Below are 27,283 nucleotides of genomic sequence, written 5' to 3'. Positions count from 1 at the left end.
GAAATTGCATTTCAGAAACGTAAAAATGGATCATGACACAATAATCCATGTAAAGCCCACCATGATTAATGGTAGTACAGAATAATTGATATAATATAAAACAATCAGACAAATGTTAATCTATGTTATATATAATTCTAACGTTACTAATCATAATTTGCAATACAAAATAGATTTTAGCCATTTTTACGGGCCAAAGTGAAAATAATAATAATATGTAATATGTATGTTGGCAAAAGAACACAAGTCATTGCTTTGCTTGGTCCTGTCTGCGAAACTTTTCCATAAATAAATCCATTGCTTCCCGTCTTCTCTTCCACTCTCACCTCACTCAAGTCATCATCGCCGTTAACAATGGCTTCCTCGCCATCTTTCTCTCTCCTCGCCGTGGTTTTCTCTCTCCTCGCCTCGACCACCGCCTTCTCTCGCTCCCTCTCCCGTCCCTACGAAACGACCATCCTCGACGTCGTTTCGTCTCTCCACCAGACTCACCAAATCCTATCCTTCCACCCGACCCGGACGAATATCAACCGCAGTCCAGAATCGGAATCCGACCCGGTTTTCCTCAATGCCTCTTCATTCTCTCTGGAGCTCCATTCTCGTGAGACCCTCCTTGAATCGCAACACAGAGACTACAGGAGCCTGGTATTGGCTCGGCTCGAGCGTGACTCGGCGCGAGTAGCCGGCATCGCCTCCAAAGTCAGACTCGCGATCGAGGGTGTCGACAGATCCAAGCTCCAACCCGCTTATGACGACGATACCAGGATCCGACCGGAGGATCTGAGCACTCCGGTTGTCTCCGGAGCGAGCCAAGGAAGCGGCGAGTACTTCTCACGAATCGGAGTCGGGACTCCACCCAAGGATATGTTCATGGTTCTCGACACAGGAAGCGACGTGAACTGGATCCAGTGTCAGCCTTGCTCCGATTGCTACCAACAATCCGATCCCGTTTTCAACCCGTCTTCGTCTTCCTCGTACTCGTCTCTCTCCTGTGCTTCGCCGCAGTGCTCAGCTCTCGAGATCTCCGCCTGTCGGGCCGACAAATGTCTCTATCAGGTCAGTTACGGTGATGGGTCGTTCACCGTCGGCGAGTTCGCCACCGAAACGGTGACGTTTGGGAACTCGGGCAAGGTTAACCGCGTCGCTTTGGGGTGTGGGCACGACAACGAGGGCTTATTCGTTGGATCCGCCGGTTTACTCGGTCTCGGCGGTGGTGCTTTGTCTCTGACCTCTCAGCTCAAAGCTAAGTCGTTTTCGTACTGCCTCGTGGACCGTGACTCGGGCAGATCCTGGAGCCTCGACTTCAACTCGGCCCGACTCGGTGGTGAAGTGACCGCTCCTCTCCTCCGCAACCACAAGATCGATACGTTCTACTACCTGGGTCTAACAGGCTTCAGCGTCGGTGGACGTTCGGTGGCGATCCCGCCGTCAGTGTTCGCCGTCGACGAATCAGGAAGAGGCGGAGGCATCGTCGACTGCGGACCCGCCGTGACTCGGCTGCAGACTCAGGCCTACAACTCGCTCCGCGACGCGTTCGCGCGACTCACCACCCACCTGAAATCGGCGACGACGAGCATCTCGCTCTTCGACACTTGTTACGACTTCTCGTCTCTCTCCACAGTCAAAGTCCCGACGGTGGCTCTCCACTTCGGCGACGGAAAGTACCTCGATCTTCCGGCGAAGAATTACCTAATACCCGTCGACTCCGCCGGAACTTTCTGCTTCGCCTTCGCTCCGACGTCGACGCCGCTCTCGATCGTCGGCAACGTGCAGCAGCAGGGGACACGTGTCAGCTTCGACTTGGCAAATAACCTTGTCGGATTCGCAACGAATAAATGCTAAAAACACTAAAATAAAAGTCCTCTCCTCCTGTCCCGGTGATTTTATTTACAGTAAAGCTTTTTTATTTTATTTTTTTACAAGTGTGCATTTTCTTTTTTCTAGTTCTTATGTTTACAGGGTTAGTTTTGGAGATTTTAAACATGTGGGGCTGATTGAGATAGTTATACCATTTTTAGGGTGGGAAATGTAATATATATAAGTTTGTGAAAGAAACGTAATAAAGTTTAGATAAAAGTGGAGGGGCATTCACCAAAGAAAAGCTTTCGGTATGGGCCATTGAAATGAGGTTCCACTTTGTCCTTTCTTAACGTGGAAGTTGAGGGGCATTTATAGTAAATTTCTACGTCTCATGCATGTGAGACACGAGTCGTTAGAATAGACGACGGTGGCTTTTTGAGGGGTCAAGGTGGCGATGGATGATTATGAATCTTTGCCATAAAGTCACGGGCGAATTGGCCTCATTATTATTTCGTCGTTTAGGTCAATTTTTTTACTACTTTCTCAAGTGGCAGAGAATGCAAATTCACATCAGATGCTACGTCCGATTAAACCATCCCACCAACCGTGGGCCATCCCTCACGTGATTATTATTACCCTTTCATCTCGACGTGGGCCTTAGTCATCTCTCATGTCATAAAATATAATCCTGAAGTTCGACCGTACATCTCTGTATTATTATTTCCATTTATGTAAGTCTCTCCATTCCCACATACACAAAAAAACCCATAAAATCCCATTCACACCTTTACCTTGAGAAGAGAAACAAAAAGAGAGAGAGAGAGAGAATGGGGAGGGAAAGGAGGTTAAAGAGCATGTGGGAGATTTGTGGTTGTTTCTGCCATGAGAGTCTCCTCAGCTCCATTACTGCTCCATTACAAAATAAACATCAACAATCCTTTTTTTTTTTCCCCTTAAGAGAGAAGAAGAAAACAGAGCTTGTAGAATTATTACCTGAGATGGCTGAGAGCTGACATGCGGTAGAGACATGTGAAAACGAGTATGTGCAGTCCGATCGTGTAGAAGAATGCGAATGTTCTTGCGTATCTGCAAGGATCCATAACGTAGGTACGTAGGAATAAATAGAGGAAATATCTTTTGTTTCCTTTTTACAGATATTTTGCGTTGTGCGAGATTGAAAGACAAGAGGATAGGGCCTACTTGTTTCCCATAAGAAAGCGTCCACTGCTGAGTGTAATCCGATCTCTGATGCCCAACTCTTTGATCCGTTGCTCTCTTTCCTAATTGGAGAATATATATATATATAGTTAGTCATTACAAATGGTGATTGGAAAAATAAAAGAACCGATGCAAAAAAAGGACATGTTTTGAAGCATTTCGAGATGTGAAAGTGAAACTCGGTATAATGATGTTGAGAGAAGGGTGGTATAGTTGAAAATAGCATTGTAGTGTTGCTACTGTTGTCATAGGAGAACAGGCACTACGCTGAATATGCCAGAGACTGTGCAGAAGAGCATTTTCTGCTCTAAAATTGATTTTACTGTCTCTACACCATGATGGTGTGTGTAATATATATATACCTTTTTCGAGAATGCAGCAAAAGGGTTGATATCATCCTCATATATTTTCTTGTATTTTGATTCCACATCCGAGCTGAACCCACTTTCGAGATCTTCCACAAGCTGAAAGTTGAGAAGATCTTATTAACCACAGAAACCCAAGTACGACGACAAAGAAGAAGAGCACACGACAGAAAGGGGAAGGGGAATGTAGAAGACACACATACTTTCTTCGACCCACGGGAAACAACTTTCTCGTGGTTATAGTCCTGCACATAACGGATTTTTCCATAGAGTTTGACGTTGTCAGCTTTGGTCTTTTCAAGTTCATCTGTTAACAAACCTATCTTCTCCTTTAAGTGCCTTAGTTCCTGAGACATGAAGAAGAGTCAGGCATATTCAGTTCAAGGAAATAAAACCAGGCCTCAGAGAGGGGAGTTGTCACAAAGAATATATGTACTGCACCTCTTCTGTCTCCCGTAATCGTGCTCGGAACCGATCCCTCTGGCTACAGATAACTTTTAGCATTGAGCTTTGATCTTGATCAGATGAAACATGTTTCTGTTCTGGGTGCTAAAAAGAAAAGGAAACAGATAGTCATAAGAGCCAGAGGATTTTGCATGGCACTGACAAGTTATTCATTCAGGGTACAACTAAAACATTTATGAAATTTAATTTTCCTGAGATGGAAAACTCGTTCCTACAGGTGTAGTAATATTGTCATTGAATCAAAGTTATCTATCTATCTATATATATATTATTTCTTTTGACACATAAGTGGCCCATACTCTCCGTCATTCCTTATAAAAGTCTATATGCTACATTGATAATGCAGATCGTAATTGTGAAACCATATCTCCTTTCTATTTTTCTTTTTATTTTGTGGGCCGTCTCCGAGTCATGCTTGTTGCTTGAGAATGTAAATAACAGAGGAAAAAATAGGGTAGAGAGTAATTAGTCAGTACCTCGGACTGCTCAGTAGTACCACCTGCTTCTGAGAATTCCCAGTCATCAAATAGAGAGCCCTTTCGATCTTTTGAACTGTAACCCTGCATACGAGTAAAGAACAGTTTAATACCAAAAGTCTTTGATGTGGTTTTCCGGTGGGAAGCACATCTACATGAATTGTTTTGTTCTCGAAAGGTGATTCAGGGAATGCTATACCACATAACAAATGCAAAGAAAAACCACGGGAGCAAAAAAAAAAAAATCAAATAGAGATACTTTAAAAAGTACCATCACTCTTGAGTACCTTCGAAATGTCATCCTCCAACTTCTGTATCAGCCTTTGCTGTTCATTAACCTTAGCTGTCAGTTCTTCTACCTTCTCTTCAGCTTTCTCAAGCAAAGCTGTTCTCTCAGAAAATTGGACCTGGGATAGGAAACATTTAAAACCAACCAAGAGAATGAATTTCTAACTTTGATTCTGTATGGTTAAATAATATGTTTATGTCATTGGAAAGGAGAGAACGACGAAGAGATAAAACTACTGATGGGAGTTTATGCAGTAGACTATATGTACCTTTAATTGGGTGTGCTCATGTTCCATTTTTTTGTTTTTATCAAGAAGCAGCGACTCCATTTTGCTCATCTCTTGACCACTTGTAGCTGCATCCCAGTCTTCGGCCTCAATTGAATTGTAACCTACAGCCTAATATGCAATATGTTACTTATACGCTACAACATGGTTATGAGTAAGCATAAGATAAAAGATCTATGGCAACGCATCACTAAGTGAAGGAAAAAAAATGGAACATGAAGAAGCGCCAAACGCTAGCAGAAGTAGAGATTTACCTGCAGAATTTTCACTTTTTTACGTAGATCTTCAACTAATTTTGCTGTTGGTCTTTCTTGTAGCTCTTTCCTCATCTCTTCAATGATGGTATCCTAGTTTAGTAGAGGACAGCAGGCCATCATTAGCATGGAAGATAATAGACGAAGAGAAACCTTTACTGGGAAGTATAAAGCTCAATGTCAGTATACAAACATAGCAAGGCAGCACCTTTTCATTGAGCACTGAATTCAACTTTTTTATCTCCGCAACGTGACGTTCACGTTCATCTGATAAAGCGGTTTCAATATTGTGAATTTCCATGTTTAGCTCAGAAATAATCTTCTCTTTTGCAGTTAAAGAGTTCTCCAGGATACTATTTGAATTGAGGTTGTCACTGCAGGGCAAAGAGTGGAGTATGAAATTAAACTATTGTAAGGCCACCTTGAAATTCAGGTCTTCGCTAGGTAACTGGGTGCACAAATATCAAGTACCTCACCTTTTCTTGTCTTCTGTATCTTCATTAGCTGATTGCAGCTGAGAGCGCAGAAGTCCCTGCAGCAAAGCAACAACTTTAAGACGTTAAATTGCATCAGCAACTACATGAGAAACCGAAACAAAATATTCCAGCTTTAAAATCATGTCTAATTTATCCTCTTTGATATTACAGAGCAAATCTTACTTCTTGAGATAGTTGTTACAAGGTCCAGGCAACTAAAGCTAGTTACTTAAAATATGGTATCCATAGACAGTTATGAAATCAACCTTCTCCCTCTCAAGAGTAAGGAGTCGGGTTTGAGCACGCTCCACTTCATCCATCAGTAAATTAACTTCTGAATGCTTTGCAGCCCTTTCTTCGTCTGAAGTTTTAGAAAAGTAATACAAACAAAAGGAAAGAAAAAGAGGGAAGGAAACAAAATAGAGCAAGTGAGACGAACTGCAGGATGACCTAAAACGAGCTTCGAGATGATTAACGAAGAAAGTGGACAAATCCATATTGTGATGATTTAAAGCATAACCTGATTGAGCGCGGAGTTCAAAAAGTTTGCTTTGTGCAAGCTCATGCAATTTTTGCATAGTGGAGACACTTTCTTGTGCTTGCCTCAGCTGATCTTGCAAAGCTTGCTCCCTGTATTAGCTCAAAACGTGCAAAATTGATGCATGCTCAAAAACTCCCGAGTGACCACCCCATGATCAGAAGAAAGGAAATAATTTACCTCTCTTTTAAAACCTCCAGTGTTTTCTGATTTTCCTCAGCAAGATTTCTTTGCTTGATCTCAACAACCTCTTTTATTTTTTCCTCCATCTGAATACAAAAATCCAACCAGAATTCTTCACTGTTATCTTCAGAATAAAATGTTGTAATATGAGATGAATAACCAGTTCTAGAAAGCCCATATTTATGCTCTATTTAATAACTTTGCATTTTACTCCAGGAATACGCTCAAGCATATACAAAAGGTGCTTCAAACAGTTCACAGTTGTTTAGTTTAGTTTATTTATTAATAGATCCTCTTGACATGTTAAGCATACTGACCTGTTGCTCCAGCTGGCGGTTCCTTTCTTCAAGTCGTCTTATTGTCGCCTGCTGGTTTTTCAGATGAGTTGCTTCTGTCCTGAATTCCTCAAGTTCAAGTCTCATTTTGCGGTTCTCAGATTCCAGTTCAGATAATTTACGATCTTGCTCCTAGAGAACAGAAATTGGTCAGGCAAGTTGCATATCATACGGGCAATAAAACTCTTTGTAAAGTTTGTAAAGTATATTAGGCTTAGGTAAATGGAGATTTACAGCGATCGAAGCAAGAGCAGGATAAGGATCCGGTGCCTCATAGAGTTTCTGATAGATGTTAAGAAAAGCATTCTCCCCGAACTTTGCCCTCTTGGTAATATTATCCACTTCTTCTTGATAACCCTTGAGCAAAGAATTAAACATGCTAAGTTTTTCCTCTGGCGATGCTTTCTTGAAATCTGTTAGAGGGAAAAGGCATAGAATATATTACATATCCCATTATATTTATTTTTTTTTGTTAAACTACATATCCCATTATATTCCTCTGGCTAAGTCGCATAAACATATCAATATGATCAATTTATCAAAGCTGGAACAATTTTGAACTCCTAGTAGAGAAAATTGAAGTGCTTAGCAACTTCCAAAATGAAAGTTGGAACAAACAGTACCTCGCGTGCTCTCTGCAAGCTTTCGTCGGTTCTTCTGGCTGTTTTCTTGATTTTCAGCTATTCTAAGCCCTTGCTCATCAAGCACACTTTTTTCCTTCTCCAAATCAAATTCTGCAAACAGATAATTCAAAGATTGGTAAATCACTAAGGCTCGTCCATGGGTGTCTACTGAACCAGGTAAACTGCACCTGACAATACTAAATCTTCAACTAAGCAATGAGCAGTACCGAACCAATGACAAGGGAACACATCTCATAGACACACACATAACACAGAAATCACTATTCCTTCTGAAGCACAAATTGTCCAGAGAATTTGGCGTCCCCTAAAACATAAAAATGTCCAAAGCCAAAGCACAACATAGCCCGAGACACAATTGATTTCCGACAATGAAGTAGATTGCCGTATAACCAAGACATAACCGATTGGTAACTTCTTCCGAACTAAAAAGAGAGTGGCTAAACTTCGGGGGAGCTCTAAAACCGCAACCTAATGATACACAGTTCACGTAGCAGAGGCTCTAATTTGAATTGGGTAGTAACATACAAAACAACATACTGATCGAAAATAACCCTCCACAAGCACGAACTCCAAAAATTATCTATGCCAAAAATCTTTAGCGCTAACCGCCTAAATGCATAGATCAGATGACCAGAACGTAAAAAAACCTGCTTCATAAATCCCAATCCTATTGCATGTAATTATCGTTGCTTTTTCCCGAACTTTCCAGTGATAAACTCAACAAATTCAAAGCAGCTTTCCACATTTCCACTACATAATCGAAATCAAAACAAACTGAAATGGAAATTTCTCCAACGAGATCAAGCTTTCTTCCCAAACTTCATTGAGACCCAAAGCAATCGAGAAGAGAGATGCGAAGATAAATCTGCGAGATACCTTTCCAGAAATTGGTGACGACGGGAATAGGCGAAGTCGAAGGAGTTGATTTGTCTCGCTCCAATCCATCTTGCGAGGCTTCCATACTACACGAATTTCCGGTGTCTCCGCTACCCGAAGAATACAGCACGAACAATGTTTAACAGAAAACGAGTTCTTCCTCGAAATTTCCCGAGAAAACAAATTCCTGGAAAATATTTTGGTTTCCGATCGGATCTGCGGATACATTCGAGTTCTGGTGGTAAAACCGTAATTTCGATGCTAAGGGGTTACCCTTTGCGTCTTTTCAGAGCAATACTAAATGGTCTACACGTAAAGCTTGATACTTTTTGTAATGGGCCATGTGTTGGGCTCATTTTCTAGTTGGTTGTTTTTTGCCTCTTTCTCGGTCAACTGTTACAGCCATTAGGCATTTTTAAAATCGAAGAAATCCAATATAATGATCTAAACTAAATGCTATATAAAATTAATTAGATATATTTTATAGCATCAAATTCGTCAGCCTAGAATTAAACAAAAAAAAAGAATAAAAATAAATAATACTGTTTTAGAAAATTAATATTTTAAATGAAAAATATATATTTCTATTGTTTCTTACATCAATGTAAGATGAAACATGAGAGAGTAAATAAATATCTGTTTTCCGTCGTTTTATAGACTCGTTGAGACTGTAAAGTTCACTTTCCTTTTATTAGTTTAGTAGAGTGTTGATATACAAGAGTTCCAATGTAATTTCTATTATATATATATATATATATCAACCGTATTTTTTATTAAAAATGAGTTGAGGTTTATATGTTATTTGGTCGGCTTTTCATACCAATAACGTATTGAGTTATAATTTTATCCAAATTGGGCCCACAAATTGAATAAATGATCAATAGAAGTATTAATGGGCTTATATATGGGCCAGATTCTGGGCTCACTTTTTAGCTTTATTTTTTTAGTAACAAGTCAAATCCATGTAACTCTCTAACCATGTTCTAGTTCTAACCTCTCCCGATCCCATGTGCATATGAATTCCAAAGTCAATAGTCAATACAATTATTAAATGCTTAAAAATTTTTATATTCAATTATAAAAACTAAAAAAATCCCAATACACCAAATTTTATCATTTCCCAAAGTCAATAGCTATATGTGCAGCATTATCTTGTACATTAGAGTTTTATTGTCAACCTACAATACAATTCCAAATATGAATTATATATAAACTCATTATCTTGTACATTACTGTATTATTATTATCATTATTATTATTATTATTATTATTATTATTATTATTATTATTGTTGTTGTTATTATTATTATTATTATTATTATTATTATTATTATTTTATCTTTATTTTAGAAAATTATGCATGAACACATATCCAAGTATATTTTCATGCTGCAAAATGCTATATCTGCTTATCAATAATAAATTATTATTATTATTATTATTATTATTATTATTATTATTATTATTATTATATACACAACATGACAACATGGCTCATATAAAAAAGAAACACAACCAATATCTGAATTAAGAAAAAGTCCAAACTTGTTCAAGTTGCATAAGAGTTTCCTTATATATATATAACCCAAAGCTTCATTCACAAAACCCGACAAAATCAAGAACAAGATCAAAATGGGTCGAATAAAACAAAATCAGGATACAGCACTGGCGGATCATCCTCCACAAACGAAACACGACAATCCAACGTTCCATGCACACCCAACTCCGGTTCAACCAACAACCGGTTACCAATATCCTCCGGTTAACCCACATTACACCGATGGTATACCGGTTAACCAACCAACCGCACCACCGATCGGCAACGTTCAGCAGAATTGGAGTTCTCATCTCTTCGATTGCATGGACAACCCTGAAAATGGTTAGAGAATGTTTCTATATAATTTCGTTATATGTTTGTCGTTTATGTTTTCGACTTATGATTCATTATTCTTATTATTTGACATTTTCGGGCATTATGATGTGTATGTGAACAGCTCTCATCACATGCTGCTTCCCCTTCGTCACATTTGGACAGATCGCAGAGGTCACCGATCAAGGGACGACTGGTAAAAATCACTTCGAATATAATAAGAAAATTCAACCTAAATATCATCATGTAAACTCTCAAAATTATCTAGGAATATATATATATATATATATCATTATAACGTAAAGATCTGATTTTATATTAAGCTCACAAGTGTTATATATATGGACGATTCTATGTTTACAACTCGAGGGTTCTATATTCCCATCAAATTTTTGCCGAAAATGAAATTTATCATACTAAATACTTGTAATTTATTGGAAAAAACCAATGTAATATCCCGAATCTTTTCTTCATTTGGTCAACGGATCCGCTACGTTGGTATAAATATACAAGTAACCTAATTATTTAATAAAAAAAATTAATTTCGTATAAATTTTTTAAAAGAAACTATTAAATGTCTCATAATTAAACTATGGCTCCCAATTACAAATATTTCTCCGTCCGCCACCGGTTGGCGGTTGATGCAGGTTGCGGAACGGCTGGAATGTTGTACGGACTGATATGCTGTCTATTCGGGATACCGTGCGTGTACTCGTGCACGTTCAGGGCCAAGATCCGAAGCAAATACGGGTTACCGGATGCTCCGGCTCCCGACTGGATCACCCATTGTTTCTGTGAGTATTGTGCCCTCTGCCAAGAGTACAGAGAACTCAAGCACCGAGGCCTCGACCCTTCTATCGGTATTTTACAATTCCAACACATATACGTATACATATACATATACATATATATATACATATACATATACATGTTTTTTGTTAATTTTACAATAATGCTGTATGTTTTTTTTTATATTGGAAAAAGGATGGATTGGAAACGTGCAAAGACAACAGATGGCTCGACAGCAGGAGATGATGGCTCCTCCAATGGGTCAACGAATGATGGGCTGACTGATTCGTACAATAATAAATTGTTTTTGTTAAAGAAAAATGTACCCACAAAAGCCTCCAAACCTTTTTTGTCTGTTTCCTTTATTTTTTATGCTTGATGTGAAAAAAATAATAATTTACTGTTATAAAGTTCATCATTTTTTTTGTAAAATATTAATCATATATATACCAAGAATGATGAGGTTTACAAAAATAGCAGCCTTATAAAAGAATATCCATACGCAAATGATCAACAAAAGCGACCATTAGCTGTTACATCCGTTCCTAAAACTTAAGTGAATATGCTAATGGTTATCAGTGGTGCGGTAGAACCAATCTTCCAAGTAGTTTGTAGTTTGCTTTTTCCCTTTCTGTCGATATTGAATAACAGATCCCTCATAGTGCGGTCCACTCCTTTACAGACTTGCAGCTGATCCCGCTTTTAATTCCTGAAAATTCGGTAATTCCGTTCCTTCCAAAGATGGTACATCACAACTTGCAGCAGGTTCATTACAATCAAGCGCTCGTGCTTTGAGTTCGCATTACCTTGATTCATTATCCAGATATGACAATGCTGAAGTTCCCTCGGAGGAGAGGACTAGAACGGTTGAGCATAGGATTTCCAAATCTCATAGCTGAAGCTACAGTCCATTGGCTTCAGCCGCAGCTTCACACAATACGCAGACGGTCTTAGATCCTAGCCCCCAGGTCATAAGACGATCTCTTTTCAGTAATCTGTGGAGAACAATTTCCCAATGAAGGAAGCTAAATCACGGGATTGAATGACATAACCATGCCAACTTGTGTCAAGCCACATGATGGTGCTTCTCTCTTATTAGCTCTCATGTTTTTTACGTTAAGAACCATTCCTTAAAGTCATCGATAGCATGCTTCCAGAGGCGTTTGTCCGAGCCTCACTGGTTGGTAGGGCCTGGATGTTCATCAGGGCGATTAGGACTCCCTGGACTACATCAGACCTTGCAGCTGGCAAGTTCTAACACCCATTGACAGTCGTATCCCAGACAGAGCTGTCTCTCGGCACCCGCATAAGAGAGGGATCTGCATCACCGACAACATGAATTAAATGGCCCAATTCGAACCAATTATCATGGAAGAATTTGGTAGTCTTTCCATCTCTAATGCTCGATTTCAGGAAGCTCCTACGTATTACTTTCATGTATGAATAAGAAATATCTTGATAGATTTCCATTAGAATAACCCTAGGGATATATACAACCGTGTGACTTGTTGCTAAAGGAAAGAAATAATGTTATACAAGATTACATGCAATCATATGCTAATAAAGAGCAATCATATATCTTCTTTCCATTACGCCCCCGCAAGATGGGTGTCGGGGACGACGCCAATCTTGAGCCGAAGTTGTTCAAACCGAGAGCGAGGTAGAGCCTTTGTCAGTCCGTCGGCTAGTTGGTCAGAAGACGAGACATGGGCCACACGTAGTTGGTTGGACTGGACCAAGCCTCGGATAAAATGGTAATCGATGGCGACATGCTTCATTCGGGAATGGAAAACCAGATTAGCCGCAAGATATGTCGCGCCTACATTGTCACAATATATGACGGGTGTGGTGGAGATGGATATGTCGAGTTCGGTGAGTAAGGAACGCAACCATTGAACCTCGGAAGCTGTAGTCGAAACGGACTTGTACTCAGCCTCCGTTGAAGATTTAGCCGCAAAACGCTGCTTCTTCGAGCTCCATGAGATAGGATTTCTGCCCATGTAGACAATATAAGCCCCTGTTGATCCGAAATATTCCTTGTCTCCCCCCCAATCCGCATCCGAGTAAGCATGAAGTGTATGAGGGGATGAGCTATGGAATACAATGCCATGAGAAGTTGTTCCAGCAACATACCGAAGGATTCTTTTCAATGCTTTCCAGTTTTCAATGCTTTCCAGTGATCTTCGGTCGGACGAGACATATATTGCGAAAGTTTGTTGACAGCGAAAGTAATATCCGGGCGCATGAGGAGGAGATATTGAAGCCCACCAAGCACCTGACGGTATTTAGTAGAGTCAGTCAATGGAGTACTCGAACATGCAGAGAGATGAGTGGTAGAAGCTAGTGGCGTCGGAACCGGTTTGGCATGCAACATGTTGTGATGAGCAAGGAGATCCCGGGCATAACGGCGCTGTGTGAGGAGAATGCCCATCTTGGATCTGGATACTTCGATTCCAAGGAAGAAGGATAGCGGTCCGAGGTCTTTGAGGCTGAATCTTTATGATAAGACATTGATGAACTTGTTGACTTCATCCGAGTGACTTCCTGTGATTATGATGTCATCCACATATACAATCAAGTAGATCACAACACCACAACTCCGAAATATGAAAAGAGAGGAGTCGGAAAGGGAGTTGAAAAACCCGGATTGTTGGAGGAATAGACGTAGCTCGGTGAACCAAGCTCGTGGCGCTTGCTTTAAACCGTATAGGGCTTTGTTGAGCTTGCAAACATACGATGGTCGATCGTGATCAACAAATCTCTGGAGTTGAACCATATAGACATCGCCATGTAATGTTCCTTGAAGGAAGGCATTGTTGATATCGATTTATCGAAGATCCCAGCCACGTGAAGCGGCAAGGCTGAGAATGACACGGATCGTCGCCGGTTTGATCACCGGGCTAAAGGTGTCGGTATAATCAAGACTCGGACGTTGGTGGAAGCCCTTTGCGACACGTCGGGCTTTATGGCGCTCGATGGAACCATCTGGACGTCGCTTTAGACGGAAAACCCACCTGCAACCAACCAAATTATAAGAGGAATGCGGTGGAACAAGAGTCCACGTACCATTGTTGAGTAATGCCGTAAATTCTTCTGCCATGGCTGCTCTCCATTTATCGTCTTTCAAGGCCTGTGACACACAAGTTGGTTCTATGTCTTGGGTAGAGGAAATGGTGGTGAGGAGGCTGAGTTTGGATGAGGGTTTGGTAATATTGTTTTTCGAGCGAGTCATCATTGGGTGATGGTTTCTTGGTGAGGAAGAAACAGGGATAGTGGGCTCGATTTAGTTGGGAGGTGATGGTGGATTCAGATTTTCTGGAGGTGAAAGTGGTTGAGTAGGATTGACTGCAGATGTATGGTGTGGAGATTGAGGAGGAGCAGTATGAGGGCTGGCATTTGGTGGAGTTGATGAGTGTGACGAAGAAGGTGGTGTTGATGGAGAACCACTTGACAGGGGCTGTGCTGGTCCAGGCGGCGTGTACGGTGTCCATGGCCAGACTAGAGTCGACAAGGGCGAGGAAGAGTGTGAGTTAGAAGGGGTAGGTGTGGGCTGAGGTTGGGTGAGACGACGGAACGGAAAATCTGTTTCGACAAATTCAACATGTCGCGAAACGTATAAACGAGAGGATGAGACATCAAGGCATAAAAATGCACTTTGAGTGAGAGAGTATCCAACAAAGACACAAGGTTTAGATCGAGATTCTAGTTTGTGTTTTGAATATGGTTTAAGCCAAGGAAAACAAAGGCACCCAAAGATCCGGAGTTTGGAATAGTTCGGTGGTGTCTCAAAGAGAAGATGATAAGGGGAGCTATGACTAAGGGTGGGTGTAGGCATGCGATTTATTAGATAAACTGCTGCCGGAATGACAAAGCTCCAATACGAAATTGGTATGGAAGCATGGGATAGTAGGGTAAGAGCCGTTTCGACGATGTGTCGATGTTTGCGTTCGGAAATCCCGTTATGTTCGGGAGTGTGAGGAGGAGTTGTAAAGTGAGATATCCCATGGGTGGTAAGGAACGATTTGAGAGCAATGTACTCCCCTCCATTGTCGGAGTATAAAGACACAATCTTTGTGTGAAAACGAGTTTCGACCAAGGTTTTGAACGTGACAAAAACGCTATGAACATCGGATTTCCTCTTGAGAGGATATAGTCAAGTGTATCGCGTTTTATGGTCGATAAACACTACATAATATTTGTAGCCATCGACGGATAGAATAGGGGAGGTCCAGACGTCGGAGAAAATAACCTCAAGAGGCCGAGAGGAAGACACACTAGAGTTGGAGAAGGGTTGTTTATGACTTTTATTGATGTAGCATGAATCACAAGACAAGGGAATCGTAGAGGAGTTTGACAAGGGAAGTGAAAAACTAGAAACAATCTTAGTAAGAACATCACTCGATGGATGGCCTAACCTATGGTGCCATTGATAAAGAGAAGTTTTGATAGTATGAGAAGCTTGTGGGGAAGGAGACAATGACTTGGTGGACACGGAAGGCCATTCATAGACACCGTTTTTAAGCTGCCCTCGAACCAACGTTGTTCCCGTCAAGCGATCCTTCACCTGAAAGTGGGTAGAGAAAAATTCAACCGAGCAATTATTAGAAGAGCATAGTTTATGAATGGAGATAAGGTTCTGATGTATGGCTGGGACAAGAAGAACATTGTCAAGCTTAAGAGAACGAGAGAGAGAGGGTAAAGACATAGAACCAGAGTGTGTTATTGGAAGGTTGGTACCGTCGCCGATGATAACTTCCTCACCTCCATGATATGGCTCGTGGAGCGATAGGTTGTTCAAGTCGGTTGTGATATGGTGAGAGGCACCAGAATCCAGCAACCAGGACGGTGAGGAGTTGGAGAGAGCTGCGGGATGTGCCATAGGCTGCCAAGGAGCAGATGGGCGAGGCTGGTGTTGCTGCAGAGAGCGCGAGCGTGGGAGGGAGGCCTGTTGGTCACGGAGCAGACGACAGGTGCGTGCACTATGACCAAGAGTGCCACAGAGTTGGTACTTACCTTGGTAACCCCTCGACTGTGATGTGTTGTAGCGCAATGGACAAGAGTCAGATTGAGTTGGTCGGCTGTGATGCTTCCATTGTGGGCGTTGTTTGTTTTGAGCCATGTTTGCCGTGATTGGCAGTGATGTCGCATCGGATGTATTGGCAATGAGATCCACTTCTGCGCTGATAAGTTTCTCATGAAGCTCAACAAAGGAAATTGTGGTATCCTTTGCATTGACAACATCCTTGATGGCTTTGAATTCCTCTCCGAGGCCAGCAAGGATGAGATCGACCAAATCTTCGTGGTCCAGCGGCTTTCCGAGGAGAGCAAGTTCGTCTCCTTTCACCTTGTAAAAATGCATATATTCGTCAATAGTTTTGGTACCTTTCGAGTGATGACGAAGTTGCTCTTTGATGGCTTTGATATGGCCACGACTTGACCGGCCATAGGTTGAAGCAAGAGTTGCCCAGGCAACAACAGAAGACGGGGCAGCGACAATGAGAGCTTGACAAGAATCTGAGATCGAGCCAAGCAGTGCTGAGAAGACAAGTTTGTCTTGACGGAACCATGGTGGATAAGCAGGGTTATCCGTGACAGCATGGTTGGTGGTAATTGTGGCTGTCGAACTGTTGGCTGAGTCGAGAAATTCTTCAAGGTTATACCCTTGAAGCAACGCACGGATTTTGGACACTCCAAGTCACGTAATTGAGAGCCGTAAGTTTGCTAACGTTAGTAACGTTAACATGAATCAACGTTGATTGTGGGTTGTTGGAATTGAACGGTGTAACATGATCCTGGGGATGAGTGGTGGTGTTGGTGGTCGCATTAGGAGTAGTTTCGGAAGCCATGGGTGATGGTGGCCGGAAAAAAAATCAGAATAGGGTTTGCGTCGTGTGACGGCTTAGGCTCTTGATACCATATGAATAAGAAATGTCTTGATAGATTTCCATTAGAATAACCCTAGGGATATATACAACCGTGTGACTTGTTGCTAAAGGAAAGAAATAATGTTATACAAGATTACATGCAATCATATGCTAATAAGGAGCAATCATATATCTTCTTTCCATTATCATGTCTAGCAGCTTGCGCAGGTTCCATGAGTGTGTCGACGATGGTGTCATGTCCCAATAGCCCTTCCTCTTCAGCGGGTTTAACCTCATCCATCTCGCCCAAAGTGATCCTCGTTATTGGTGAAGGAGTCAGATCAACTTTAGGCGGTGGACTATGTTAAGAACCAAAAGACTTTGAAGCTCTAATCCCCCTCTTTCTTCGTTCTGCAAACTACTTGCCATGCAACTCTGGAATGCGTTGTCGAGGTTCCTTGCAGCGAGTTTTTCCATAGGAAAACTGTCGACGCAGGAATGTGAAGCTGCAGATGCTTAATTGACCGTATATCACCGTCCGAATAAACTGCAGTTTACTAGCATGTGACATCATCTTGGAAGTCCAAGATGTCAACTTAGCTTTTACTTTCTCCACTAGCTGTCGGAAGTATGACTTCTAAGGTTTACACGGCGACAAAGGAACCCCTAAGTAGCAGACAGGTAGTTTTCCAAGCCTGCAATTGATGAGTGCACTTAGCCTTCTTCGTTCTTCCTCTGTTGCTCCGCTTAAGAACATCTCTTGTTTTTCCGGGCTCATGGTAAGTCCCGAAAAAAGACTGAAATTGTCCAGCAGTCTTCTCACTTCCTTAAGCGATCCTTCAACAGCCTCAGAGAAGATGATGATATCATCTGCGAATGCAAGGTGCGTTATGCTTGGATCCCTGCATTTCAGTGGTAGCTTAAGTTGCCCTTCTTGGTAAGCCGTGTCTAGGAGTTTCGTAAGAACTTCCATAACAAGGATGAAGAGGTAAGGAGATAGGGGATCTCCTTGCCTCATCACACGACCACCTCTGAAGTATCTCGCTAACTTCCCATTAATGGAGACAGAGAAGCTGGGGGTGGTGATGCAGGTCCGGATCCATTCACTGTAGGGTCGCGACAGCTTGATCGCTTCCGAGACTCAGATTATGAATTCCCATTGTAGTGTATCGAACACCTTGCGGATGTCGACTTTAACCGTGGCCCATGGTTTGTTTCATCTCATTGGCGCTCGGTTAAAGTCTTTCACTAGCTCTGTTGCCATCAATATGTTTTCCAGCATTAAGCGCCCTTTAACGAACGCCCTTTTATTCGGGGAAATCATAGCCTGCAAAATAGGTTTAAGCCTTTGAGCCAAAATAGAAGAGAAGACTTTGTACATTAGGTTACAACAACTTATCGGTCTGAAATCCGTAAGTGTTGTAGCTCCAAGCTTCTTTGGAACAATAGTGATCATCGTCGCATTGATTTGGCCCAACAATTTTCCAGAGTAGAAGAACTCTTGGACAACTGCTACCAAATCACCACCAACAATATCCCATGCACCGATAAAGAACTCCTTCGTATAGCCATCAGGTCCCGGAGCTTTATTTTCAAGCATTCGATATATGGTCGCTTTGATTTCCTCCGCTGTTGGGATTACTGAGATATTGGAAATCAAATCCGAGGGAGCTGAAAAGTTGAGCAGGCTGCTCAGCATTTCGGCCGATAGTACTGATGATGAGTCAGGAGAGGTACCCACAAGTACCGTGTAAAAGTCGATGGCATGATGTTTAATCCCATCAACGTTGTCGATCCTTGCTCCCGTTCATCATTTATTTTAGACTTCGTTCTCTTATATTTCTAACCCTAGCTAAGATAATACCACTAGGGGTGGACAAAATATCTGAAAAAATCGAATCAATTTGTTATTCGATTCGTATCTGAATCGAAATTCAGATATTCGGACGTTATGGATAGGATACGGATATTTATTTGGGGATATTTGTTGGATACAAATATCAAAATTAAATTATCCGATATATCCTCTTATCCATATTTATAATAATATTATTAAATATAAGAATAATTTGGTATGTAGATTTAAAATACTTAATATTTACATATTTTTTAGGGATATTCAAAAAATATTTTATATATATTAAGGTTTATGATTCTTAATCTTTTGAATATTAAAATTTATTATATTTAATATTTTAAATTTTGAATATATTTATATGTGATAAATTATAATTGTATTTGTATTTGAATTGATTTGGAATGTGTAAATTATGCATTTTAAATTGTAAATATCGTTTATATTAAATAAATTATATATTTTATTTACGTTTTAGTTTGTTATTTAATTTTAATTTAAAATTTTATAATATTTTAATTCAGATACGGATATCCGAATTTGTGGATATCCGAAATTATGGATCGGATACGGATAATAAAATCAAATATTTGTGCGGATCAAATACGGATACGGATACCTCAAAAATCTCGGATATCCGATCCGTAGTTACCCCTAAATACCACCATTGGTTTTAAAATTAATATTTTTAAAGAGTCAAATCTTGCTATTTGATATAAATAAATAAAAAACAACAACATATCAAAATAAATTAGTCGGTGCATTTCTTATCATTTAAAATGATCATGACTAATATTTGTTTAAATGAATTTAATTTGTTCTTGGATCTCAGCCCATCTAAAGCCCATTTAAAAAAAATAAGGGTTCATGTATAGATCCGTTAAGATTTGAAGATATGGATGACGGTGATAATATGTCGTATTCATCGATAATATTGTGTTAAAGTTGTTTATTTTGAAGAATAATAATAATACATTAATAGTGTAATTTTCGTTTAATTTTTTATATTATTTTTAGTTTTAATTTTTCTTTTGATTTTGGGTTGGCTTTTTTTTTTCGTAGTTTCTCCCAAGTCCACCCATCAAAAATAATTCTGTGAGCGAACAATTCGATTTGGATTATCTATTCGAGTTATTTTAATTAAATGAATTTTATGAATTAGATTATAACCCATTTAGTCTAATAAGACTATGAATCTTAATTAAATAACCATTTTAATCAGATTAACAAAATCATAATCGAATTCATTCGAACCAAATAATACATAACCGAATTTCATATAAAATTGAATGACATATTTTAACTAAAAATGAAAAAATTGTACCTCGATCCAATATAAAAATAAATGAAAACGAAATTTTTTTATAAAATAATAATTTTTAATAAAAATTGAATTTAAATCAAAATGAATCGGATTTGAATCAAAAAAGATCATTCATAATAAAAATGAATCGATCCAAAAATAATCAAATCTAAATTAGAATGAACGATTCAAAACAAATTGATTTGAATTGGAATGAATTCGATTCGTAAATCCCAACATAAATCAAATTTTATATAAGAACCGATTTTTTTTTTTTATGTGGATTACCTCAAACCATATAATTTTCAACTTGGTTTGAGTTCATCCAATCCATTAAAATAGATTACCCATCTTGATATTTATAAGCTCAGGGCTACAACCTAAAAATGGGAATTTGTGTTACCGTCAATTTTTTTTTTTTTTTTTTGGTAATCAGATTGTTTCAATAATTTAGAAGTATGAATTAGAACAGTTCATATCAAGATTAGATGTATGGAGTAATTTGCATATCGACGAATTATTTATAAACGGAAGACTTTATTAATAAAAATTCAGTAAATTCATATATTTATTTGGGTTTTTATTAATGGAAAAAAATTATTCACATTTCCTATTATTACAACATCATTTGAATTTGAAAATGTACTTCAATTAGTAACATTCTTTTTATTATATTATTGTATAGAGTTATAATTATTGTTTTTCTACGAACAAAATATGTTCGTTAGTATTGATATTAATCGAGATTACGAGCTTCTAAGCTATTTAGTAACATTCTATTACATATGATTTTGAATCTATAACATTCTAATATCGATTTTTATAAATGGTCCCAACATAAATATCGTATATAATGATATTAAAAAAAACAAAATTACAAATTTTCAAATAATTTATTATGTTTTAGATATAGATTTCATTTTCATAATATAACCCAAAACTAAAACATTTCTTTATATAAGATTTTGTTTTCAAATTTTCTGGTGCCAAAACATATATGTATATATATATATATATATTTAAGATTAGTGGTGATCCTGAATATTACATTTTAGATCTCTGCCAAAAATGTAATCTAAATATTACCACCGGCTTCTGGTTTCAAACCAAAACACCGGCGGATCCTTTTAAACCAAAACACCGGCGAATCCTCTGCCACCACGACAACCCCACCACTTCTCCCTCCGCCACATCCTCCGGCGGCTCCTTGAAATTCGCCTTCACGCTGAGCTCCTCAAATGCGTCAACGACATTCTGCAATGGAGCCACGAACTCGATGAGCAGCGACGTGAAAGTGGCCAGCGAAAGCGCGCTCGCGCTCTCGTAAGTCTTTGTCGTCTCGATCTGAGGCTGATCCCCCGAGGCACGGATCGAGAGCCTTGCGGGCCAAGAAATCTGTTTTACGAAATTGCCACCGCGAGGTTTCGGGCCCTCGGGGCGTTGGTTCAAGCTCTTGGGGATCTCGAGAACCGCCTCGCTAAGGGACTTGTAGGCGTAGATCGGAGTCAGAGTCTCATGGCTCTCTCGGGGCTCGGAATCGTCGAGATCGAGGAGGTCTTGAGGCTCCAAGGGTGGATCCTTTGATCGGTTTCCGATCTCCCAGCTCTCGGCATTAACGAGAAGGTACGATTTCTTGTCGACTTTGTGTTGTAACTCTTCGGCGGCTTCATGAACTTCGAAGAGAATGTCGACTGGTCCCAGCTTCTCCATCTTCTTCACCTTCTTCCCTAGTTCTCTCAGTAGTTTTGCTCCTTCGGCTCCTACTCTCTGAAGCTCCTGCCGGAAAACCTGTCTCCGTTCCTCCGGCGCCTAATACAGATTATATTCGAGAAGTATCTTCGATTCGTTAGATATCTTTAGCGTGATATCCTTTCTACTCTAGCGAGAATTCGGAAATGAAAATGCAAAAGTTTTTCTATGATATTCATATTGTTCAAGTATTAATATCATGTAAACTAAGCTAAACCGAACTAATCCGGTCTGAACCGACTAACTCTGCCTCCAGCTAATCATACAACAACTTCTTTGTCGGTCGAAACTATGGCCGGAAATGAAGGTGAACTGGAAACCCGGATATCTAAAGAACGAGAAGATCGCATGAAGTGTCGGGTTTTTACCTGAATCTCGGAGAGAATGCAACCGTGCAATGCCATGACAGTGAAAGCACAATGCTTGAGAGCTCCGCTAAGCATGACGTAGTTCTTCCATGGATAGTTAAAGGACTTGTACGGTCCGTGAGGAGGCTCCCATATCGCGAAACCCATCTTGACGACAAATCGTAGCAAAGAAAAAAAAGAGAACCCGATTCAGCAAACGACATAATGGAGGAAACGATTTTTGCAACGAAAGAAAAAAGACAAAGATTCCAAGGATGAAGCATAAGTATACAAGAGTGTCTTCTTGGCTGGTAGATTCAACGGCTGATCTGTAGGCCTTGTAAACAGGATCATCCGACGCTTGGTACGTGAGGATTTTGGACGGGACTCTCTCGTACTCGACACAACGGAGATACCCATTTACACAACCTACACAAATCTATAATCAGTCCAGGAAAATCCAGTCGAGAAGACATATTATGAACAGAGCATATATATATATACATATATATATAAACTAGCCGGATATTGTGGGAACAAGCTAGTGGAGGAAACCAGAGAGAAAAGACTAAAACTTTAGTTTTACCAACCTTCGAGAGAAGCAGCGACATTCATGAAATTTTTCACGACAAGGTTATGAAGATCCTCCCCAGCCCAGATTGGATAGATAAACATATTCACACCCAAACTAACAGCAGCACCGAGAGCAATCAGAAGAAAACGGGATATTGCCACGTTTATGAACTGCCCCGTTCTAGCAAACGACATAATGGAGGAAACGATTTTTGCAACGAAAGAAAAAAGACAAAGATTCCAAGGATGAAGCATAAGTATACAAGAGTGTCTTCTTGGCTGGTAGATTCAACGGCTGATCTGTAGGCCTTGTAAACAGGATCATCCGACGCTTGGTACGTGAGGATTTTGGACGGGACTCTCTCGTACTCGACACAACGGAGATACCCATTTACACAACCTACACAAATCTATAATCAGTCCAGGAAAATCCAGTCGAGAAGACATATTATGAACAGAGCATATATATATATACATATATATATAAACTAGCCGGATATTGTGGGAACAAGCTAGTGGAGGAAACCAGAGAGAAAAGACTAAAACTTTAGTTTTACCAACCTTCGAGAGAAGCAGCGACATTCATGAAATTTTTCACGACAAGGTTATGAAGATCCTCCCCAGCCCAGATTGGATAGATAAACATATTCACACCCAAACTAACAGCAGCACCGAGAGCAATCAGAAGAAAACGGGATATTGCCACGTTTATGAACTGCCCAGTTCTGAACCCGGAAATTATGATATAACAATATGTGAGCAAGAAAACCCGGAATCCGTATTCATAAGCCTTCATGGATGGGTAGAGTTTCATGTAAGTCACAATAAACCCTGAAAACAAGCAACCATTAAAACAAAACATAAGCTGATCAGAGACAAAGAGTTATGAATGTTGCAAGGAAAATGATAATGGTGATGCAAGAGACTGAGACATATACCAATACAAAAGATACTTATGGTGACGAAAAGCTCTTCCCAATCACCAGCAAGTTTGGAGAGCTCGGCCATCCCGAGGGCTAAACCTCCGGCTGATAATGTCCCGATCCCTCGGTTAAACCCCTTGCTCAGAGTCGCCCCTGCAGGACAACGATCCGATCCAGTCACTCATCAATGTAGATTACTAATGTCAGAATTACAAAATAACGCTTCAAATGACAGAACTTTCTCCAATTAACTTAGAAACTATATTGAACATAATGAGACAGAAAAATATAACCAGAAACAAGAAAACCATGTGGATTAGCCTAACAGTGAGTCTTCAAGAACCATGAGTACATTAGCTTCATGGAACTTAAAGCACAGCTTATGATTATGTAATGGGATTTATGCAAAATTGTAAAATATATATATATATAAGGGCAAGACAGAGGCATGAGACAACTCATGAAACATCTGCTTCAGGGTTCAGTTTCGATCGAAGTTCAACAACTTCAGGAATCTCGAAATCGACATTTGCATTATTCATGGAAAGCGAGTATTGTTGCATAATCCACGGATTGCTAACAGTGGAGATGTTACAGTAGATGAATGGCGTCTAATGAGACGGAGTAAGATTCTCCAGTTCAGCGTCAGACAAATCTTCAACGCTAGTCAAAGCTCTTGAACTATTCTCTCTGTGTTTTTTAAATGTTTGAAATATATTTAATTAAAGCAGAAAATAAGGAAAAATTATCAAAGACCCAAAATCAACAAGTTTCAGAATTGGGGGTTTTTCCTTCTCAAATTCGAATCATGCCAGTCGATTGATCAGTAATGAGATGAGAAATTTTATCCCCAGACAAAACCAAATTCAAATCAAAATCATCGGAAACAAAAGTTTGGAAGATTTAGAAGATGATTACCGATTGTGAACTCGAACACGACGACGACTGTGAGAATAGCCCAAACAGAGTAACGGCTGAGATCTGGATTAGGTTCCTGGAAGAAAATCAGGACAGCCACAATCGTCAAAGCCAAAGCCATCTTCGCGGAGAAGACGATTTTCCTCGGATCAGACGCGCCCATATCCCACGCTTTTCGCGCCACATCGCCGGCGTACAGAAAAAACCCGGAGAGCTTTTCGGAGAGCTTCCGGAACGAACAGCTGCAACAACAGCAGAAGCGAGTCCGACCATGACTGTTGTCGTCGACAAACTCGTTCGACTCGATATCCACGAATCGGAGGTCGGAGAAGCCATTGGAGAGAAACCTCTCACGCTTCTCGAACATGCTCTGCCTAAAGGAATCAAGCTTCGGCGCCATTGCTGGACATGTAACTGTAAGAATGGTGGTGAAGTTTTTTTTTTTTTTTTTTTTTTTTTACAGAGGGTTAGGTACTGTGCAGGGCAGGAGAAGGCTGCTACAAATTACGACACGAACTTTGCGTGTAGAGACGACCTGACGAAGCTATACGACGGCGTTTTGCGACGGTTAGTCTCAACCGTTAAATGTGGAAAAATATCAGACCTAAAAAAAAGCATTATTCGTAATTATAAATTATTCTCGTATATATCTAAATCGGACTTCCAGTTGCTTATAACTTCTAGATTTGTAAATATTGGTTCGGTTTTTTAATTTGCTAAGGAGTACGTAATTAGTCTGCTTTATTAATTTTACCAAATACAAAAAGGAAAATAAAATTAGTTTTTTAAAAAGGGTTATTGTTTCGGTTCCGTTCCAACCCAAAAAAAAAAAAACAACGCCGTATTCGGACCAATGGTTTTATTGTTAGAGGAACGAATAAATCGAAACCCAATTGATTCAAATCGAATATTAAATAAAAAAGATAAAATTGAATTACTTTAATAAACTGAATAAGTGTTGAACCGAATCCCGATGACCCATTTTTTTATTAATAAAAATCATCGATATTAGAAAAGGATGAGGTTATGTGAAATCTAAGCTCGAAACTATGCGAGTTGTGGAGATGCGTAAATAAATACCTCATCCGTTCTAAATTAGATGACATTTTTTTAATAATATTTTTATTTGAAAATAAATGATATTTAAAGATTTTTCATGTAATTTATTAATGTTTTTTTAAATTTATCTATAGTTAATAATTTTTAAATATTTTATATATTTAAAAATAACAATGTAATAAATAAGGATATTTTAGATAAATTATTATTTTTCTTAATTTATATGTTTAGGTTTTAAACGATATCTAAGATGAACCAGAGGGAGAATAATATATTTTTATAATTTTGACAAATTTAACGATATTTTTATAAAGTTCGATAGAATATAACGATACTTTTATGATATTTAGATGGCGCGTGATATTTGGTATCTTTATTGGACATTTATCTATAAATTTAAACACGTGTGTTTATTCATCCGGTCTGTCAAATCCGGTTTAGCACGACCGGGTAAGTATTGTTTGTAGAAGCTCTTTTTCAACGGACCAAAACGACAACGTTTGCGTGTCTCCGTAGAAGAAAGAAAAGTAGTGAGTGGGTGGGTATGGGTTTTCACAATTTCCAAGGCTTATGACGGACGGAAAGTTATATAGAAGATGATTGGATCTACACTCTGTATTGTATTATTGGGAACCCAATCGAAAATATTGATATTTTTTTAAATCGTATATTCAAAATTTATGAACCATATATTTTTTTGTACAATCGAATTTTTTAAAATTGAATCGAACAGAATTTCATAAAATTTTCGAAAAATCAAATTTTTTTAAAACGCTAATTTTTTAACAAAAACCGAACCGTATCAAAACTATAATCGAACCGATAATATACGGTATTAATTTGACATAAATTTTAGAACCAAATAAATCATTCTCTAACCGGACCAATAAAATTTCGAACCGAATTCCGAAACGTATATCCTTTGAACCCTTGCCTTTCGTAGTGTACGGATCATGTCTCATAAGAGCCCGTTATTTATTACTAGGGAGATTCACATATTAAATATTGAACTTTAATCAAATTTCCAAATTAAATACTCAACTATCTCACTTCTAAATTAAATACTCAACTATATTAAAACTCACAAATAAAAACTAAACTTTTCAAATTTTAACATATATCTAAGGGATAATCCAAAAAAACCCTTTATTTTTTTTCGTCGCAGTTTAAACCCTATACTTTTTTTATCCAAAAAAACCCTATACTTTTCAAAATTTTAAAAATTATACACATTCATATACACATATTAATTATTATAAGCACGAAATTAATTACATATTTATTTTCTATAAAATTAATTACACATTTATTTTATATATTTATATGTATATATATGTTTTATATATATGTGTGATATATGTATTTTTTCCTAAAAATCATTATATATATATAAGAAACTATTTATTATTTGTATATTATTTTATATAAAAGAAACTATTTTCCAAGAACATGCTTTTTTGGACAATTGAACTCATACAAAAAATATACAAATAATAAATAGTTTCTTATATATATAATGATTTTTAGGAAAAAAAATACATATATCACACATATATATAACATATATATACATATAAATATATAAAATAAATATGCAATTAATTTTGTAGAAAATAAATGTGTAATTGATTTTGTGCTTATAATAATTAATATGTATATATGAATGTGTATAATTTTTAAAATTTTGAAAAGTATAGGATTTTTTTAGATAAAAAAGTATAGGGTTTAAATTGCGACGAAAAAAATACATGATTTTTTTTTATTATCCCTTAGATATATATTAAAATTTGAAAAGTTTAGTTTTTATTTGTGAGTTTAAATATAGTTG

At 38.7% G+C, this 27,283-nt stretch overlaps 4 protein-coding genes and 1 long non-coding RNA gene across 5 annotated transcripts; 3 read left to right on the top strand and 2 right to left on the bottom strand.

Annotated features, from left to right (window-relative positions):
- The first annotated feature begins 170 nt into the window (after positions 1-170).
- On the top strand, positions 171-2,051 carry LOC104821846 (protein ASPARTIC PROTEASE IN GUARD CELL 1-like). The gene has a single exon (XM_010552856.2). The coding sequence runs from the start codon at positions 355-357 to the stop codon at positions 1,840-1,842; it is 1,488 nt and encodes a 495-aa protein (XP_010551158.1). The 5' UTR covers positions 171-354; the 3' UTR covers positions 1,843-2,051.
- A 410-nt stretch (positions 2,052-2,461) lies between these two features.
- On the bottom strand, positions 2,462-8,422 carry LOC104821845 (protein CASP). Its single transcript, XM_010552854.2, has 19 exons — positions 8,206-8,422; positions 7,309-7,419; positions 6,920-7,098; positions 6,668-6,817; positions 6,348-6,436; positions 6,150-6,259; positions 5,896-5,990; positions 5,630-5,685; positions 5,362-5,527; positions 5,154-5,246; positions 4,882-5,010; positions 4,612-4,731; positions 4,325-4,408; positions 3,825-3,932; positions 3,587-3,730; positions 3,381-3,482; positions 3,001-3,080; positions 2,794-2,886; positions 2,462-2,706 (listed from the first exon to the last, which is right to left on the bottom strand). The coding sequence occupies exons 1-19, from the start codon at positions 8,288-8,290 to the stop codon at positions 2,646-2,648; spliced, it is 2,055 nt and encodes a 684-aa protein (XP_010551156.1). The 5' UTR covers positions 8,291-8,422; the 3' UTR covers positions 2,462-2,645.
- Positions 2,819-3,736, top strand: LOC104821844. Its single transcript, XR_773123.1, has 2 exons — positions 2,819-2,907; positions 3,514-3,736. It is a non-coding gene; the product is annotated as an uncharacterized LOC104821844 (long non-coding RNA).
- A 1,394-nt stretch (positions 8,423-9,816) lies between the features above and the next one.
- LOC104821843 (protein PLANT CADMIUM RESISTANCE 6) lies at positions 9,817-11,277 on the top strand. Its single transcript, XM_010552853.1, has 4 exons — positions 9,817-10,084; positions 10,200-10,271; positions 10,723-10,935; positions 11,060-11,277. Exons 1-4 carry the CDS (start codon positions 9,838-9,840, stop codon positions 11,143-11,145), a joined length of 618 nt encoding a protein of 205 aa, XP_010551155.1. The 5' UTR covers positions 9,817-9,837; the 3' UTR covers positions 11,146-11,277.
- A 9,609-nt stretch (positions 11,278-20,886) lies between these two features.
- On the bottom strand, positions 20,887-24,867 carry LOC104821839 (aluminum-activated malate transporter 9). The gene is made up of 6 exons (XM_010552847.1): positions 24,397-24,867; positions 23,494-23,631; positions 23,117-23,386; positions 22,819-22,955; positions 22,004-22,150; positions 20,887-21,695 (listed from the first exon to the last, which is right to left on the bottom strand). The coding sequence occupies exons 1-6, from the start codon at positions 24,794-24,796 to the stop codon at positions 20,988-20,990; spliced, it is 1,800 nt and encodes a 599-aa protein (XP_010551149.1). The 5' UTR covers positions 24,797-24,867; the 3' UTR covers positions 20,887-20,987.
- Positions 24,868-27,283: the final 2,416 nt, after the last annotated feature.

This window comes from Tarenaya hassleriana, unplaced genomic scaffold (assembly GCF_000463585.1).
Source record: "Tarenaya hassleriana unplaced genomic scaffold, ASM46358v1 Cleome34, whole genome shotgun sequence".
Taxonomy (NCBI): Eukaryota; Viridiplantae; Streptophyta; class Magnoliopsida; order Brassicales; family Cleomaceae; genus Tarenaya; species Tarenaya hassleriana.
This window is presented reverse-complemented; position numbering and strand designations above follow the sequence as displayed.

Coding starts and splice junctions, on each gene's coding strand:
- LOC104821846 (XM_010552856.2), top strand. CDS start 355: ATGGCTTCCTCGCCATCTTTCTCTCTCCTCGCCGTGGTTTTCTCTCTC.
- LOC104821845 (XM_010552854.2), bottom strand. CDS start 8,290: ATGGAAGCCTCGCAAGATGGATTGGAGCGAGACAAATCAACTCCTTCG. Junction 6,818..6,919: donor CTGCTCTTGCTTCGATCGCT/GTAAATCTCCAT, acceptor TCTGTTCTCTAG/GAGCAAGATCGTAAATTATC. Junction 3,731..3,824: donor GATTACGGGAGACAGAAGAG/GTGCAGTACATA, acceptor TTCATGTCTCAG/GAACTAAGGCACTTAAAGGA.
- LOC104821843 (XM_010552853.1), top strand. CDS start 9,838: ATGGGTCGAATAAAACAAAATCAGGATACAGCACTGGCGGATCATCCT. Junction 10,085..10,199: donor CATGGACAACCCTGAAAATG/GTTAGAGAATGT, acceptor GTATGTGAACAG/CTCTCATCACATGCTGCTTC. Junction 10,272..10,722: donor CACCGATCAAGGGACGACTG/GTAAAAATCACT, acceptor CGGTTGATGCAG/GTTGCGGAACGGCTGGAATG.
- LOC104821839 (XM_010552847.1), bottom strand. CDS start 24,796: ATGGCGCCGAAGCTTGATTCCTTTAGGCAGAGCATGTTCGAGAAGCGT. Junction 23,387..23,493: donor CATAAGTATCTTTTGTATTG/GTATATGTCTCA, acceptor GCTTGTTTTCAG/GGTTTATTGTGACTTACATG. Junction 22,151..22,818: donor CCAGCCAAGAAGACACTCTT/GTATACTTATGC, acceptor TTTGTCGTCAAG/ATGGGTTTCGCGATATGGGA.